This window comes from Sphaerodactylus townsendi, linkage group LG04 (assembly GCF_021028975.2).
Source record: "Sphaerodactylus townsendi isolate TG3544 linkage group LG04, MPM_Stown_v2.3, whole genome shotgun sequence".
Lineage (NCBI taxonomy): Eukaryota > Metazoa > Chordata > Lepidosauria > Squamata > Sphaerodactylidae > Sphaerodactylus > Sphaerodactylus townsendi.
The window spans coordinates 19,734,294-19,751,549 of NC_059428.1; the positions used below are offsets into that span (position 1 = coordinate 19,734,294).

Below are 17,256 nucleotides of genomic sequence, written 5' to 3' on the forward strand. Positions count from 1 at the left end.
TGCCAGCAGGGCCAATTGGACATACTAGCAAGGGCTGCTGGGAATCATGGTCTATGAAGAAGAAGGAGGAGGAGGAGTTTGGATTTATATCCCCCCTTTCTCTCCTATAGGCGAATCAAAGGGGCTGACAATCTCCTTGCCCTTCCCCCCTCACAACAAACTCCCTGTGAGATGGATGGGGCTGAGAGAGCTCTGATAAGCTGTGACTAGCCCAAGGTCACCCAGCTGGTGTATGTGGAAGTGTACAGGCTAATCTGAATTCCCCAGATAAGCCTCCACAGCTCAGGCGGCAGAGCTGGGAATCAAACCCGATTCCTCTAGATTAGATACACGAGCTCTTAACCTCCTACGCCACTGCTGCTCCTGTGTGTCCTTGTCTCTGAAGCAGCAGAAAACAAGCTTGCTCCCTCTTCAACATGACATCCCTTCAGATCCTTAAAACATGGCTATCGTGTCACCCCTTAGCCTTCTCTTCTCTAGGCTAAACAAACCTGTTAATTGTATCTTCCCTTCTATTCCTCCAGAAGCAAGGCAACTACCAAGCATCCACCCTGCCAGAGTACAACGTTCCTGCCTTGATGGAGCTGGTGCGGGAGAAGGACGAGAGGATTCTGGCTCTGGAAGCTGACATGACCAAGTGGGAGCAGAAGTATTTGGAAGAGAGCGCCATTCGGCACTTCGCCATGAATGCTGCGGCCACGTCGGCCACAGAGAAGTAGGAAGCACAACATAGCTCTCTGAGCAGCTCATTTCTAAAAAATCTGGGCATGGGGAACAGGAAGTATTTTGAAACGGTGCTGCTCATTTCATCATTTTCCCGCTGCCTGTGTAGATTTTTTTTCTCTGTCCCAATGTCATTATCTCCCACACATTCCTCCCCGGAAATTCAGATTGGGTGGAGATGCTCTCCTGACTGTCCCACCAATTAAAGACGCCAGTTTGGAGGGTACATGAGAGGGGGCCTTTTTGGTGACAGCTCCACAGTTATGGAACGATCTCCCCAGGGAGATGCGCCTGGCCCTCTCATTGTTAATCACCAGGACAGTGGAAGGCTGTCTATCTATTTATTTATTTAATCTACCGCCCTATCCCCGAAGGGCTCAGGGCGGTGAACAATAGAATATAATATATAAAAACATACATATGTTAAAAACAATCACATTCTAAAACAATGTCCCACAAAACCCATATGCAACCCTCCTAGGAGCAAAATAGTAGGTCCCGATCATGTTGGGGACCCCTGTAGAGCAAAGGGGGGGGGTCATCCTCAGCGGCTGGTCTCTCCAAAGGCCCGGTGGAACAACTTGGTCTTACAGGCCCTGCGGAACTCTCCAAGGTCCCACAGGGCCCGGACAGCTGGTGGTAGAGTGTTCCACCAGGCAGGGGCCAGAGCCGTAAAGGCCCTGGCCCAAGTGGAGGCCAGCCGCGTCATTGAGGGGCCAGGGATCTCCAGTAAATTGGCCTCTGCTGAACGCAGAGGTCGACCCGGGACATATGGGGTAATGCGGTCCCGAAGGTACAAGGGTCCCAGGCCGCGTAAGGCCTTAAAGGTCAATACCCACACCTTGAAGATGATTCGGAATTCAACCGGTAACCAATGCAGGTGGCACAACACAGGGTAAATATGTTCTCGGAAGGCGCCCCCTGTGAGCAGCCAGGCCGCCGCACGTTGGACCAGTTTCAGTTTCCGGATCAAACGCAAGGGAAGGCCCGCATAGAGCGAATTATAATAGTCTAACCTGGAGGTGACCATTGCATGGATCATAGTGGCTAGATCAGAGTTGGAGAGGAAGGGAGCCAGCCATCGGGCCTGTCGGAGATGGAAAAACGCAACCCGGGTTATATGGACCACCTGGGTCTCCATTGAAAGAGACGAATCCAGGTGGACCCCCAGGCTGCGGACGGAGGAGGTCTTTTAGATTTTACTATTGGCAGTCCTAAATATGTGGTTTTAAAAATTGTCATTTTAAGTATTTTTTCATAATGGTTTATTTTGTAACGTTTTTCACAATGTCTTGTAAGCTGTCTTGAGTTCTACAAGACAGAAAGGCGGCTAACAAATGTTTAAAAATTGGTCAGTCAATAAATCTCGGTCCCCTTGGTCCAGGCCAATAGAGAAATGCCTTTCCTTTCTCTCCCTCTGTTCTGTTGCCAGGGATCCTTTAGCCATTAATCACTCACGGAGTGGCAGCTACAGCGAGAGCTCTCTGGAGGTCCGGGTGTGGCAGGAGGAAGAAGAGATTTTGCAGGTCAACCGGAGGTGCCAGGATATGGAATACACGTAAGAAACAGCTGCTGAATATCTACAGTGGGGATTTCTGGGTGACTTCGTAGCACTGAAGCCAGCATAGTTTCCGCTGAGTTTAAAAAGCAACACTGATTTTCTAGGCTTTCGATACAAGGGGTAATTCAAGTGACAGATGTTTTGCTTCTCATCTGTTAAACATAACGTGAAAAGGGCAATTCTACTCACTTAACAGAGGACTTCTGAAAATATGACATCTTTATTGGCTTGGGAATGATGTGTCTCCTAAGGTACCAGGAATCAAGACTAGATGTACCAGGAAAGCTAGGATCCTAAGTATGTTGTGGGGGTTAGTGTACAGCTCATATGGGTGAGCTGTGTCCAACTCCCACCTTGAAGACACTAAGCTGAGTGGAAAGGCGGCATGAAAATGATTTGCATATATTAGCATAAGCATAAGCATTTTATTGTCATTGTGCACGCACAACGAAATTTACAGCAGCATTCCTCGATGCACACAATTTCAGACTCATACATCATCCTCACTTTCCCCTTCCTCCACCCATCCCTACACAGCCCCAAATACATCAATATGAAGCAGCGGAGTTTAGCATAGCCACAGCTCTAGAGTAGAAGCTGTCTCTAAGCCTCTTTGTCCTAGTTCTGAGGGCCCTGTATCGTCTGCCAGATGGTAACAGTTTAAAAAGAGAGTGTGCTGGATGAGACGGGTCCCTCAGAATATTTTGGGCTTTATTTAGGCTTCGAGAATTATAGATTTCTTCCAAGGAGGGAAGAGGGCAGCCGATAATCCTTTGTGCAGTAGTGATCACCCTTTGGAGCGCCTTCCTATTCGCCACTGTGCAACTGGAGAACCATACACAGATGCAGTAGTTATGTTTAACAGATGAGAAGCAAAACAGGGATAAATAAATATCCCTGCTAGGCCTTGAGAGCCAGTGTGGTGTAGTGGTTAAGAGCAGGTGGATTCTAATCTGGAGAACCAGGTTGGATTCCCTACTCCTCCACCTGAGTGGCAGTGGCTTATCTGGTGAACCAGATGTGTTTCCTCACTCCTACATTCCTGCTGGGTGCCCTTGGGCTAGTCAGAGTTCTCCCTGAAGTCTCTCAGCCCCACCTACCTCACAAGGTGCCTGTTGTGAAGGGAAAGGAGCTTGTAAGCCACCTTGAGTCAGTCTCCTTACAGGAGAGAAAGGCAGGATATAAATCCAAACTCCTACTCCCCTTCTTCTTCATCGTCCTCATCATCATCATTAGCAGTCTGTTCTCCTTACCTTGTAGTAGGGGCTGCCTCTGAATACTTAGCTTGGAAGTCATTCCTACCTTCCTGTGATTTTTGTGTTCAGAAGATGGATGTAGGATACTTTCGGTGTTGTTCTAAGTCACAGGTGTCAAACTCGCGCTCCTCCAGATGTTATGGACTACAGTTCCCATCATGATGGGATAATGGGAACTGTAGTCCATAACATCTGGAGGGCTGCGAGTTTGACACCTGTGTTCTAAGTATTACAGCTGCAACTCATTCTCAAGCACATTGTGTAAGTTTGGGAGAACTAAAAGTGACCCACTTACTTTCTCGCTTCCTCAAGAACTATGGATAGTGAACATACTCTGATTCAGGACGGTGTGCCAGTTAAGAGTGTCAGGCTCAGATCCGAGAGATCTACGTTCGAATCCCCACTCTACTGCAGAAGCTTGTTGGATGACCTTAAGTCCGTCATGCACTCTCAGCTTAACCTGCCTCACAAAGTAGTTGTTGCAAAGATAAAAATAGAAGGGAGGAGAATGACGTGAACTGCTTTGAGTCTCCATTGGAGAGAAAGGTGCAGGATAGATGAAGTAAATGAAGCAAATTTAGCATGTACGCCTTGCCCCCTTGGGGGATGTGATTGTTCTGCCTCTGGAAAAGCAGGCCGTTTAAACAAGGCATGACTGTTGTTTGTTGAGCTTGTATTCTGCAAATATCTTTGGGACCGTCTAGGCCAGCGATGGCGAACGTTTTCGAGACCGAGCGCCCAAATTGCAACCCAAATCCCATTTATTTATCGCAAAGTGCCAACACGGCAATTTAACCTGAATACTGAGGTTTTAGTTTAGAAAAAACGGTTGGCTCCGAGGCGTGTGTTACTTGGGAGTTAGCTTGGTGATAGTTGGTGGCTTTGCTTTGAAGCAGCCATGCAACTCTTCCAATGGGTGAATCACGACGCTAGGAGGGTTTATTCAGAAGCAACCGAGCTTACTCCCGGGTAAAGGATCACGCTTTAGCTCTTCACATGAAAATCAGTGGGGTTTAACAGTGCTTAACAGGGTTACCTACACTGCTTTCCCAAAACTCGGTCTTAGGTTTAATGCTAATAATCGAGCCAGTGGCCCAGACCAGCCTAGATGTGTGTGTGTGGGGGGGGGGACTCTGTTTGTGCGTGCCCACAGAGAGGGCTTTGAGTGCCACCTCTGGCACCTGTGCCATAGGTTCGCCACCACTGGTCTAGGCCTCATCAGGTGCCTGAAGGGGGAACAGGACTCCCACATTCAATTACTTGTGTCTTATTAGTTAATCTGAAAGATGCTTGAAGGCTATTTGGGGAATGGGGTATCTTCCTTGGCTCCCAATGCTGATTATCATTAGCCAGTCCTTGGCACCCATATTACAGAGTGCTAACTGCAATATTCAAAGATCCAAGGCAAATGAAGTTAATATACAGAAGTTTATTCCAAAGACTCCTTCAGTAACAACCAAACCGCAATACTCACAGCTGCTCTAAACGCTGACTGTTAATTACATCTCAACTATGGCATCTGCTTTGGGTCAATACACTCCACAGGTGTCAAAACTCACAGCCCTCCAGATGTTACGGACTACAGTTCCCATCATCCCCTGCCGGCATCATGCTTGCAGTGGATGATGGGAACTGTAGTCCATAACATCTGGAAGGCCGTGAGTTTGACACCTGTGCGACCAAATAGCCTCTTGGGAAGTCTCCCTTCTGCTGTATTTTTACGCATGTATATTTTAATAGAATAAAGAACCTGCATGCAAAAATCATCGAGAAAGACGCCATGATCAAGGTCCTTCAGCAGCGGTCCAGAAAGGATCCTGGCAAAAGCAACACGGCCAGCTTGCGGCCCGCCCGGTCAGTCCCGTCGATTGCTGCAGCAACAGGAACGCATTCCCGCCAGACCTCCCTCACCAGCAACCAGATGGCTGAGGAGAAGAAAGAAAACAGGACTTGGAAAGGGAGCATAGGTGAGCTTTGTCACCAGCAAAGAAAATGATACCCAAGCCAGGAAATTAGACGTGTAAACAACACACACACAAAAAGATGGGATTAGCAGTGGTTCTCAACTTGTGGGTTGGGACCCCTTTGGGGGTCGAACGACCCTTTCACAGGGGTCGCCTAAGACTCTCTGCATCAGTGTTCTCCATCTGTAAAATGGATAAATGTTAAGGTTGGGGATCACCACAACATGAGGAGCTGTATTAAAGGGTCGCGGCATTAGGAAGGTTGAGAACCACTGGATTAATACCTATATTTTAGCTTGGGGACAGAAGTTTGTTTCTTTTTAAAATGTTCATTAGCAGTGAGGCTCACATGTTTAAATCACTGGTTTTCCTTGCAGGAACCAGAGACGAGTCTGCCTTCAAGGATTTGGCTACTGCATTCAGATTACAATGTGAAATTCATATCCTGTTTCCCCTCACTGTTGTGAACCACAACCATTCTGCCTGCTTGATTCCCTGAGCAGCTGGAATGTTTGCAAACATTCCATGGCGTCACAAACTTGGCCAATATGTGTCAAAGACTTCTCTGCCACAAGTACAACGCAGCGTAGATGTGTGGGCCTTCTATAACGATTGTGTGTGTTTGTGTTCTAAGGACTAAAATGATTTCTTTGTGTCCCAGATGTATTGCTGGGGTTGGGGGTTAAATGTGAATAGCTTGGAAGGAAAACGCTCTTTCAAAAAACCTCACCAATGTTTTTATTTTCAGACATTAACTCATTAACTCTTAAGTGACTGTGGAGTGGATTTAGTGAAACAGTACCCACCTAGTAAAGATTGTGCCTCTTTGGGATTTTATCTTCCAGGACTGCTCTTGGGAAAGGACCCCCAGGATCATTCATCTGTACCTTCGCTGCCACCTCCGCCGCCATCTTTGGTATCAGCAATGTCCTCATGGCCAGTGGCAGTCTGCCATGCTAAAATGGAGAGCAAAGATAGTGGCACTCAGACAGAAAAGGGATCTGAGCTTTTCTGGCCAAGTTCGGCTTCTTTCCCAGGACGGGGCAAGTTTGGTAACACTCCCGCTGGCAGCCCGGCTCTGAGGCACACGGCAGCCAAGAGTGTTGGTGAAAGATTAGGTGAGTAATTCCAGGCACATGGAGACAACCAGCCTTCAGATGCGGGTTACATGTAAAATCCAGAATTCTTACTCCACATTGTAAAAACAACTATGCCATCAAAAAAGCCATCTTCTGAAACTGGAGTATAAATGGCAAATTAGCCGACACGTACAGAGTCAAGGTTAATGAAATGTACTGCCCAGTGGTGCCAGGTTAACCCTGTGAGAAATTCAAAAATTTGGTTTGGGAGTTTAAATTTCCATGGGCTGAGGCTGGTGTAGTGGTTAAAAGCAGGTGGATTCTAATCTGGAGAACCGGGTTTGATTCCCCACTTTTCCATTTGAGTAGAAGCTACAATTAAATGATACCAGGTGCATAAATGTGCACTTTTAATCAAACAGTAGTGCAAAAAAGAAGTAATGTGTATAATAGAAGCATCACTGCATATTGGTGACCCATAAGCAATTAGCAAATACTCAGTCTGCAGTCAAGGCAAATATTCTATACAATGTTGGGCAAGACACCAAGTACATAGTAAGTCTAAAGTCTAAATTGTTCAATGATGGGTACTTTTCCAGGGAAAAAAGAAACAGTCCGTGATTAAGTCATGATAACAGGGACATATCAAACCAGAGAATACCCTCTAAGCAGTGGTGGGATCCAAACATTTTAGTAACAGGTTCCCATGGTGGTGGAATTCAAACAGTGGTGTAGTGCCAGTGGGGCTGGGTGGGGCATGACGGGGGCGTGGCTGGGCATTCCAGGGGCGGGGGATTAATAATTTCTCTGTTACTGTAAAAAACTCTTACTGTTAAAAAAAAGTTCCTAAGTTCCAGCTGGTATCTTTCTGTCCATAATTTAAACTCATTATAGCAAGTCCTATCGTCTACTGCCAACAGAAACAACTACTTCTCCTCTAACTGACTGCCTGTCAAATACTTCATACTTTCAAATACTTAATTTTGTTTCTAGAAATCAAAAGAAGGATACTTTCCTTAAACAAGGAACTTTACCATATTTCTAAAACATGTTTTTAAAACAGCCCAACAGGGAGAATTCTCCCGTTTTCTACCTTCGCTAACCAGCCACATAGGAAACAACAGGACTTTATGATTTTTGGACCGAATGGAATTTCTAATGGAAAAGCAGACCCAATTAGTAACCCCCTCTCGGCACACACAAATAATTAGTAACCCACTTTCAGGAACTGGTGAGAACCTGCTGGATCCCACCTCTGCCTCTAAGAAATGTACAAATTCTGGAATGACTTGTACTCGTAATTGGCAAGCGTGTAGATATATGCTGACAAAGTGTTGACCACGAAACATTGGGTGGGGCTTTTACCCAGCAGGGCTTCTAAATGGCTGTTGAAGATCTGATAAGCTACACAGATTAAAAGAACAGTGGCAGCTGCCACCACAGTCTTCTTCGCAATTATATTTTTAAAATTACCTCTTTTGCGTCCTGGGCTTCTACGTGGCTACACCCCTGCGGCAGCCATTTTGTTGTTGCGCCGGCTAGCCTGTGTCAGAATTCCAAAGGTGCTCAGAGACTCAAAAAGGTTGGGAATTTGGACATTATACCTTATACAGTGGAACCTCAGTTTTTGTTGGTAATCCGTCTGGGAAACCTCGGCGAAAACCGAAACTGATGAAAACCGAGGCTTCTATTAGCAAGCCATGTAAAATGCATGGGTCGCTGGTTTTTGTTGCGAAAATAGCGCGCGTGTACCAAGGAGAACCGAAGAAACCAACGAAAACAGAGTCAAATTTTTCATGGAGAGAATCATCGAAAACCGAAACTGACGAAAACCGAGGTTCCACTGTACTATTTTATAGTGTCAGGTTCCCAAGGTCTGTTTTGCAGGTATTTCAGTCAGGAAGTTTTTCTGACATCTGGGATCCATGCGTGTGTTTTCTCTGCCCTTCTCCCCACAGAGTACTCTCCCAGCCACGGGAAGCTACCGGAGAGCAAAGGACGTCTGAGCAGCCTGCTTCAAAAGCCCGAATTCCCGGATCCGGACATGGTGGAAGTCCTCATCTAAAGCTGTGGCAGCTTCCTCCGCTTCTAATGCCAAGTGCACATAACTCCCAGGAGGATCTCATTGTCGCTGTTGTGCAAACCTTGAGAACTTTGGAAAATAAATAAAAGGTAGAATGAGGAAGATGAAATCTGGAAGGAAACTACCAGGTGAACCTGACTTTGTTCTTTTAAAGGAGGAGGTCGGAGTAATGAATGGATATTTGGACTGCAATAGACAATCAAAGGAGTATTGGCCACAGAGACGTGAATGAAGAAGGCAATAGCAGCGGTGTGTAGGAAGGTGCATTTTCTGTTGTGATGAACGTATCTTTCTTGCAGATCTGTAGAAGGTGTGCCAGGTACTGTTCCGCAGCTACTGGGATGATGTTTTTATCGTTGTTGGCTAACTAGTGCTGCTACATTCCTTTTCTTGTGCCGCATACACATCTGGGATGAGGGAGCAGGACTTCCAGTTAATAAAGTTTTAGATACTATCTATGGATTTCTCTGTCTTTTTGGTCTCAGTCCGTCATGAGCCTCTGTATCTCAGTACATTCATATGACAACGGGGAGGTGAACAGAAGGGGCACAACCTTTTCTAAGAGAGCTTAAAACTGGATATCGTGGCAGGGCCAGCAACATATGAAGATGGTACTGCTGGACGTTAACTCTGTCTGCTTCCATGAGCAAGCTAACAGCTCTCCAAGGTTATTGAGCCAAAGTTGATCCCATTATCAGATCTCTGGTGGCTCTTTAAAGCTTAAAAGCAGGTACAAGGAGTCTCCGAAAGGGATTAGTGAAGCAACCGTAGGAAGGGGTCTATTTAATCCTTTCCCTCACATGTTTTTTCATAGTGAAAATTCAACACACAGATACATGGTGAAAATTCAACACACGAATACACAGTAAGGTATCTGTGTAAATCCTGGAGAGGCAGGGAATTTAGATTTGGAAAACAGCATAATGGAAAGGATAAATCCTAAGCTAGCTGCACCCTAACCGTTTGGAATGAACTGTTCGATAAGCTTCTTTACATTGCTAGCAGTACGTCGTCGTCTTTAAGGCGGGCTCCATTTAGGCTTCAGATTAAACATCCTGTGTAAAGAGGCCTTCCAAACCTGCAGTGGCTGTCGTTCTTCCTAACAACTACAGGCAGCAGTGGCTTGAGAGGCCTGCTTTCTCTTTGCTCTGCTTTCCATGCATGGAAAGACGCCTGTCTTTTGCTAGAGGGAATATAGGGTTCCTGTTTGTCACGCTACTAGAATATAAGAAATAACAGTTACAAGTAAGTGGACCATTGTTCTTGTCAACTGCAGATAGGCGATTCTTGGAAATTTGGGAACGGAGCCTGGGTAAGGCAGGGGAGGGACCACAGCAAGGAATAATGCCAGAGTCTACCCTACAAAGCATCCATTTTGTCCAAGGGAACCGATTTGTCATTCCAGGAGGTCTCCAGGCCAAACCTGGAGGTTGGCACCCTCAGATAATCATAAAATATGGCTTGGTTAGGGACAATGTTGCCACGAGAGTGAGTGAGCAGCAAGAGCCTTTTCTGAAGACTATAAGTGTGGCTTACTGTGACTGTTTTGGAGACCACCAGCGACTACAATTGCTTAGACCCTTCTCTGCCTGTGATGGTTTAAGAAGCAAGCACGTGAACTTAGATAGTCTCCGACATTGTTCAACACAGTTCCATTCCCAAGTAGTAATTTCACCATTTTAAGACTTTTCTTTATATAAATGTCATACACACGTGATTCATATGTATTTATAGCATTAAAGGAAATGCTCTCCAGCAGGAACACCCTAAAAGTAGGTTTACACCTGTGAGTACACTTATTTACAGACCTGGTGTGCGATTACAACTCAGACTGCTTTGGAAATTGACAGCTATAAAAAGCAGGAAAAGACATTCTTGTCTGTCTAGGGTCAGTGAGGGGTAGGGGTAGGGAGCTCGGGTAGGATCCGGGAGATCCAAGTTCGCATTCCTATTCAACCATGGAAGTTTGTTGGGTGGCCTTTGGCCAGCCGCACGCTTTCATCTTAAACTACCTGAAGGGTTGTTGTGCAGATAAAATGGGGGAGAGGAGAATGTTGCTCCAGGTTTTCATTAGGGAGGAAGGTAGGATATAACTGAAGTAAATAGAACAGTCGTACTAAAACAAATCATTTTCATGCAAAAAGTTTCTCTAGATTATCCCAAATTAGGGCAGAGTTGATGCAAAGCTTTGCTATTATTTAAAAGTTTGCTTTAAAAGGATAGCTGGCTAGCTTTAAAAGGGGCTTGGACAGATTTATGGAGGAGAAGTCGATTTATGGCTACCAATCTTGATCCTCTTTGATCTGAGATTGCAAATGCCTTAGCAGACCAGGTGCTCAGGAGCAGCAGCAGCAGCAGGCCATTGCTTTCACATCCTGCATGTGAGCTCCCAAAGGCACCTGGTGGGCCACTGCGAGTAGCAGAGAGCTGGACGAGATGGACTCTGGTCTGATCCAGCTGGCTTGTTCTAATGTTCTTATGTTCTTATCCAAGCCCTGTTCACATGTTCCAGCGATGCATGCACATCCTGTTACGTACATTCATGCGCTTGTTTGTAAGAAAGAACCAGAACTTTATAAATGAAACTGAGGATTAGCACCTGGATCAATGTGTGGTTTCGTAGAATCATAGAGTTGGAAGGGGGCAAACAGGCCATCTCGTCCAACCTGGAGCATCCCTGACAATTGTTCATCTAGCTGCTACTTGAAGATTGCCAGAAAGGCCCCTTCCGCACATGCAGAATAATGCACTTTCAATCCGCTTTCAATGCACTTCGCAGCTGTGCAGAACAGCAAAATCCACTTGCAAACAATTGTGAAAGTGGATTGGAAATGCATTATTCTGTATTTGCGGAAGGGGCTGTAGGGAGAGCTCACCACCTCTCTCCTAATGCCTTTCAATCCAGCTGCAAACATAGTGAAGATAAAATGAGAATTACTCAACATGTATGAAGAAAATTCAACTATACACCATACACCTATTGTGCATGGGTCCACTGTAATTTGTGAGCCGAGCTAAAGTTATGCTATTCCAGTTAAAACAGTTCTCCGCACATCTTTTTTGCTATCTTTCTGTTGTATGGAATAGGTTGCTGCAAAACATTGTATAGCTGAAACATATTTGTACATACAGGGGGGATTTTTAAAAAATGCCTTAAGAAATACCAACATTATTGCCTAGTCAAAGATTTTTATCCTGTTCTATGCTGCATAAATTCACACCTTAATTGAACATAATAAATGTATACAATAGGATCCCCCCCCCTTTAGTTTTCAGTGTAAAAATGTGCTTATAGGAAAGCTAATCACAACTGTCATTTCTTAAGGCCCTTCTGTCAAAGTGGTTTAGTACTTCAGGTGAGAAACCTCTTGGGTCAGTTGTCACCTCTCCTGTGAATTCACCTGCCACCTCTTCAGATTACCTTAAGCATAATGTCAGAAAAGACATGACTAGATATTTTTAGGCACAAATGTTCGCTCTGGGGATGCCGGATTCAGATTGAGGTGACAACATGAAGAGAAGAAACACAATTTCCAAAGTGGGGTCTGGGTGTGGACAGAGTTCCTTCCACACTGTGCCGTAGAAAGAAGGAAAGGAGAACAATTTCTCCAGTTATATTTCCTCTTAATCTTTTAAAAAAATCTTCAGAGGACATTCATTGAACCCTTTGCGAGTGACACGCCACGCCATTTTGGATGACACGCCAGCATTCATCAACACCCAACCACTATTCTCCCTGTTTGAGTTAGTTTTGTAATTAGGCTGACATTTGTATTTTTAAAATAAATGAATATTCCAAGAATTTTTCTCTATTGTTCGAGGGGGATGACGTGCCAGCAGAGTCAAGGAAGGTATTTTCTGAATTCTTGTCACACCGAGCCCAAAAGGTTTTCCATCACTAATCAAGCACGATGCCACACAAATGCAAAGTAGAGTGGCCAACCTTTAGGTAGGACCCAGAGATCACTCAGAATTACAGGAAACGCACCAGGTAGCTTTAGAGAAGCCAGGTACAATATTGCTTTGATTCAAATAATTTGTCACAAGGAAAAGAAGGGGACTATGCGGGTCTCAAAGATGTATGGTCAGGCGAGTGACACTTGGCACGTCTCCTGAACTTAAGTAATTTCTTTGCTGACCAGCAGAGAGAAGGGATCTATATAAAACTTACTCTCAAACACATGGTTCTTATTAGAAAGCCATCAAACGCTGTTGGTTTGGGGCCCAGACAAACATTAACTTCACCCGTGAATTGTTTGTCTTTAATTTTAAAAAACTAATTTTAAAAGACTTAATGCCAGAAAATTGGGAGTGTGGCGTGAAGAGAGTGGGAAAGAGCAGAAGTCGGGCCATCCTGACCTTGAAGGGTTGAAGGCCCCATCAACAAACACAGCTGCTTGTTTATGTTCAATCATCCTCACTTCTGCGCAGACATGAAATCCTTTGGAACTGCATGAATACTTCTCTGAGCCTCTCGCAAAACATAACCTTTTTAAACATTCACCACCGATTTTTCTTCACTCACAACTGTTCCGCGGCATACTTTAAACCAGAGGTTCCCAATTTTGTTGTTGTTGTAGGAAAGATGTTATTATTTCTGCAACACACAGGTAGTAAATTTTAACGTCTGTATATGGAACTCAATACTTACATTTCTAATACTTTGTACCTATACTAGGTTTTATTTCAGGGCTTTCACAGTAACTTGGGCAGCCCAATCCGGGGAGGGGGGTGAATTGGCTCTTTGCCCACATTACCCATGTAAGCAGTACTTATGCCAGTGGGGAGGGAAAACAGGGAGGTGGGGAGATGCTCTGGCCAAAAGCTGGATGCCAGTGCAGCTCGAGATAGGCCATAGGCGTTACTGGGGGTGGAGCCAACTTCAGTTACTGGGGTGCTGTGTGGTTTCCGGGCTGTATGGCCGTGTTCTAGCAGCATTCTCTCCTGACGTTTTGCCTGAATCTGTGGCTGGCATCTTCAGAGGATCTGATAGATCAGTGATGGCGAACCTATGGCACGGGTGCCTCAGAGCCCTCTCTGTGGGCACGCGTACACAGAGTTCGTCATGTGATAATAATGTAATTATTTCAGGGAGATTATTAGCATTAAACCTAAGACCTAGCTTTGGGGAAGCAGTGTAGGTAACCCTGTTAAGCGCTGTTAAACCCTACTGATTTTCATGGGAAGAACGAAAGCGTGATCCTTTACCTGGGAGTTAGCTCGGTTGCTGGCAATGGGGTTTGCTTCTGAGTAAACCCTCCTAGGGTTGTGATTCGCCTGTTTGAAGCACTGCACAGTTGCTTCAAAGCAAAGCCACCGACTACCACCAAGCTTACTCCCGAGTAACGCACGCTTCGGAGCCAACCATTTTTTCTATACTAAAACCTCAGTATTCATGTTAAATTGCCATGTCGGCACTTTGTGATAAATAAATGGGTTTTGGGTTGCAGTTTGGGCACTCGGTCTCAAAAAGGTTCGCCATCACTGTGATAGATCCTCTGAAGATGCCAGCCACAGATGCAGGCGAAATGTCAGGAGAGAATGCTGCTAGAACATGGCCATACAGCCCGGAAACCACACAGCACCCCAGTGATTCCGGCCGCGAACGCCTTCGACAATACATTCAACTTTAGTTAGTTTCCATCAGGCTTTCAAGCTGGGAACGCCCCAGGCGCAGGCCTTGCCACCCAAAAGGGTGGTGTAGGGCTGTTTTGCCCCATGGAGGGCTTTTCCAGAGTTTCCTGCTTCCCGTCATCACCAAGAAGCCAGAAGCCCTCTGAAGGTGAGAAGGAAGTGTAAATCCAGGAGATTGCAAAATCCCACTTGGAGGCTAGAAACCCAGTCGCTGGTGCCTGTTGTGTCTGCATTTGGAAAGGCAATGAACGCATAACAGAGAATTGTCCCTATGTGGAAGCATCCAGAGGGCGTTTTCCCACCATAGAGACTTTCTAGTGAGAGAATTCTTCCCTTGAGGGTTTTCCGCTTTGTATACAGCAGCGAAGACACCGAGTGTTGCAGTTGCTGGTAAATATTTGCCCACACTGGCTTGTCAGAGTTTCATCTACATCACAGGTGTCAAACTCGCAGCCCTCCAGATGTTGTGGACTACAGTTCCCATCATCCCCTGCCAGCATGATGCTGGCAGGGGATGATGGGAGCTGTAGTCCACAACATCTGGAGGGCTGCGAGTTTGACACCTATGATCTACATCATGGTCTTGAGAGGCCCCCGTTATTTGGATCCTTAAATAACATGAGCTTGAGCTGAGATACATTTTTCTGGCTAAGGACGATAGAAAGAGCACCACCACGTCCTAATGCAATGTGCAAGAAACTGCCCAGAAGTTTGCATTTTCTGTTTTTGTGGAGCGGTTTTTGTTTAAGCTTACATTCTGGGGGCCAGGATGGAAGCTGCCTCTGGGACTTGCTATTCTGAGCCAAAAGACCATGAGAAAGACACCTCCCTGTTGCAGCCTGCATTCCAGTTCAAAATGCATGGCCTCTGCTTACTGTGGGTTTGAGAAGGCGTTCCCCGCCCCAGCTCCCCCACAATTTCCCACGCGGGAACTGAGCCAGTGGCTGGAGAGATGAATGGGAGGCTTGATTTGCCAAGACGCACAACCATAGATGGAAAAAAACCACACTCCAAAGGGTCAACGCTGTTTCCCTTGAAAGCTTATTAACTTCTCTGCTTTTCGACACACAGAGCATTCAAAACGGTCACGTTCCTTGGTTTCTCCTTCTGCAAAAGCAAGGTCCGCTGAAAAACATGGCAACTGGCTCCCAAGAAAATAGCCTTGATCCAAACAGTGGTTATTGCTACAGGATGCACAACCTGCCCCAGGATCTCAGCGATGCCAGCTCCGAGTTTGGAAATTCCTGGTGATGTGGGAACCGAACACGGGAAGGGATCTCGGCAAGGTATAATGCTATAGAGTCCCTTCTCCAAAGCAGCCATTTTCTCCAAGGAAATTGATCCCTGTGTTATGCCTTTATAGTTCTGGAGAGGGCCGGAGCTAGGGGGAACTGCACCAGGGTACATGTGCGCCCTGCACCCCGGCCACACCCCTGCACCTACACACCCCTGGTGCATCATGCACCCCCAGCCCCTTGGCGTTACGCCACTGGTTCTGGAGACAGCAGTGGTTACGAACTATGTTTACTGGAACACAATAGCCAACGAATTAACCGGGCCGCACTCAGTAACAGCCACCTAACTAACCAGGCCACACTCAGAAAGGCTGATTCCGCATGGGCCAAAAACAGCAGTGTGAAAACGGTGTGAAAATGGTGTAAAAGGGTTTAAAATGGGGTAAAAGGGTTTATACTGTTTTCACACCGTTTTCACACCACTGTTTTTGGCCCATGCGGAATCAGCCTAAGTCCGACTCCTTCTCCAGTTATGGTCACAAGACCTGAGCCTCTCCATTCTAGAGAGCCCTTGGGAGTTGTCTTTAAAATAACAACACCAATATACCATACCCTGTGTAGCTTGTAATTTTTGGTAATCTCCAGGCCCGACCTCGATTGACGTCCCTAGGTGATTCATCCGGTGACAGTTCAATGGGGACTGGCTACATAGTGGCCCTTTCCACACAAACACTTTAAAACATTTTGAAGCAGGAAATAAAATGTTACCTCCATGGAGTTCCACATTGGATTTACTCCAAAGCTTTTTATTTGCAGCCTCAAAACATTTTAAACGAATGCCCTTTTAAAATGATTCTTTGGTTAAAATGTTTTCGAAATGACTTCATTTGCCTGTGCGGTTTCTCTAAGACGTTTCTCTGCAGTACCTGTACTTCTTCCTCAGCGTCATTTTTTGAGTTCACTCCGTTCTCTCTTGCCTGTTTATTGCAGCATTTCTGCTTTTTTTTTAATTTGGGGGGGCTAATCTTTGAAGCATCGAATATATGAGGAGTAGTGAGTCGCAGCACAAGGCTGAGAAGTTTCGAAGCATCAATTCTTCAACAAGCTCAAAAAAAGAGAGCACAAATCACAAAATGGCAGCCAGTAATCATTTTGAGGGGGTGAGTGCTGACAGGAATCATGGTAAAGGAGGGGATTAAAAATGTTTTAGCAATGTTTTCGGAGATTTGAGTGGAAAGGGTCTACGTCAATTGCACGTGTCAATCTCCCTCGCAGGAGTGCAGCCTTTGTAATGGAGATCACAGCAACATCTACTAGGGCTATTTTTGCTGGAGATATATCAAATTATTTTATTTATTTATTTATTATTAATTTTATATTCCGCCCTCCCCCTGAGGGCTCAGGGCGGTTCACAACAAGGTTAAAACGTACATTAAAACATAATTTAAATATTACATAAAAACAGAACCCATTTAAAAATATGGATGGCGTCTGGCTACCCCCCTCCCCCATACCAGCGCTTTAGCACAGGGGACTGGGGCCCCTCAGGACTTTTCCTTAAAATGTTTAGTTTCCACTAAAAGAAAAATAAAACAGGCTCCTTCGCTTGGGCAAACATAAGGAAAATTTTAAAATTGGCTGTTAAGTTGTAAACTTGCTTCTTCCCACCCGTCTTTTGGGAATGGATACGAGAGCATAAGAGTGCTTCATCTAATGATAGT

At 45.5% G+C, this 17,256-nt stretch overlaps 1 protein-coding gene across 7 annotated transcripts in view; it reads left to right on the plus strand.

The window, feature by feature from the left end:
* AMOTL1 (angiomotin like 1) overlaps positions 1-9,120 on the plus strand; it is a 118,846-nt gene extending 109,726 nt beyond the window's left edge. For all 7 annotated transcript variants that reach the window (XM_048494368.1, XM_048494369.1, XM_048494374.1 and 4 more), the window contains 5 exons: positions 525-715; positions 2,156-2,281; positions 5,281-5,507; positions 6,350-6,622; positions 8,542-9,120. In XM_048494368.1, coding sequence (XP_048350325.1) covers positions 525-715; positions 2,156-2,281; positions 5,281-5,507; positions 6,350-6,622; positions 8,542-8,648 — 924 coding nt within the window. In that variant the 3' untranslated portion in view covers positions 8,649-9,120. The remainder of the gene's footprint in view (positions 1-524; positions 716-2,155; positions 2,282-5,280; positions 5,508-6,349; positions 6,623-8,541) is intronic.
* The last annotated feature ends 8,136 nt before the right edge of the window (positions 9,121-17,256 follow it).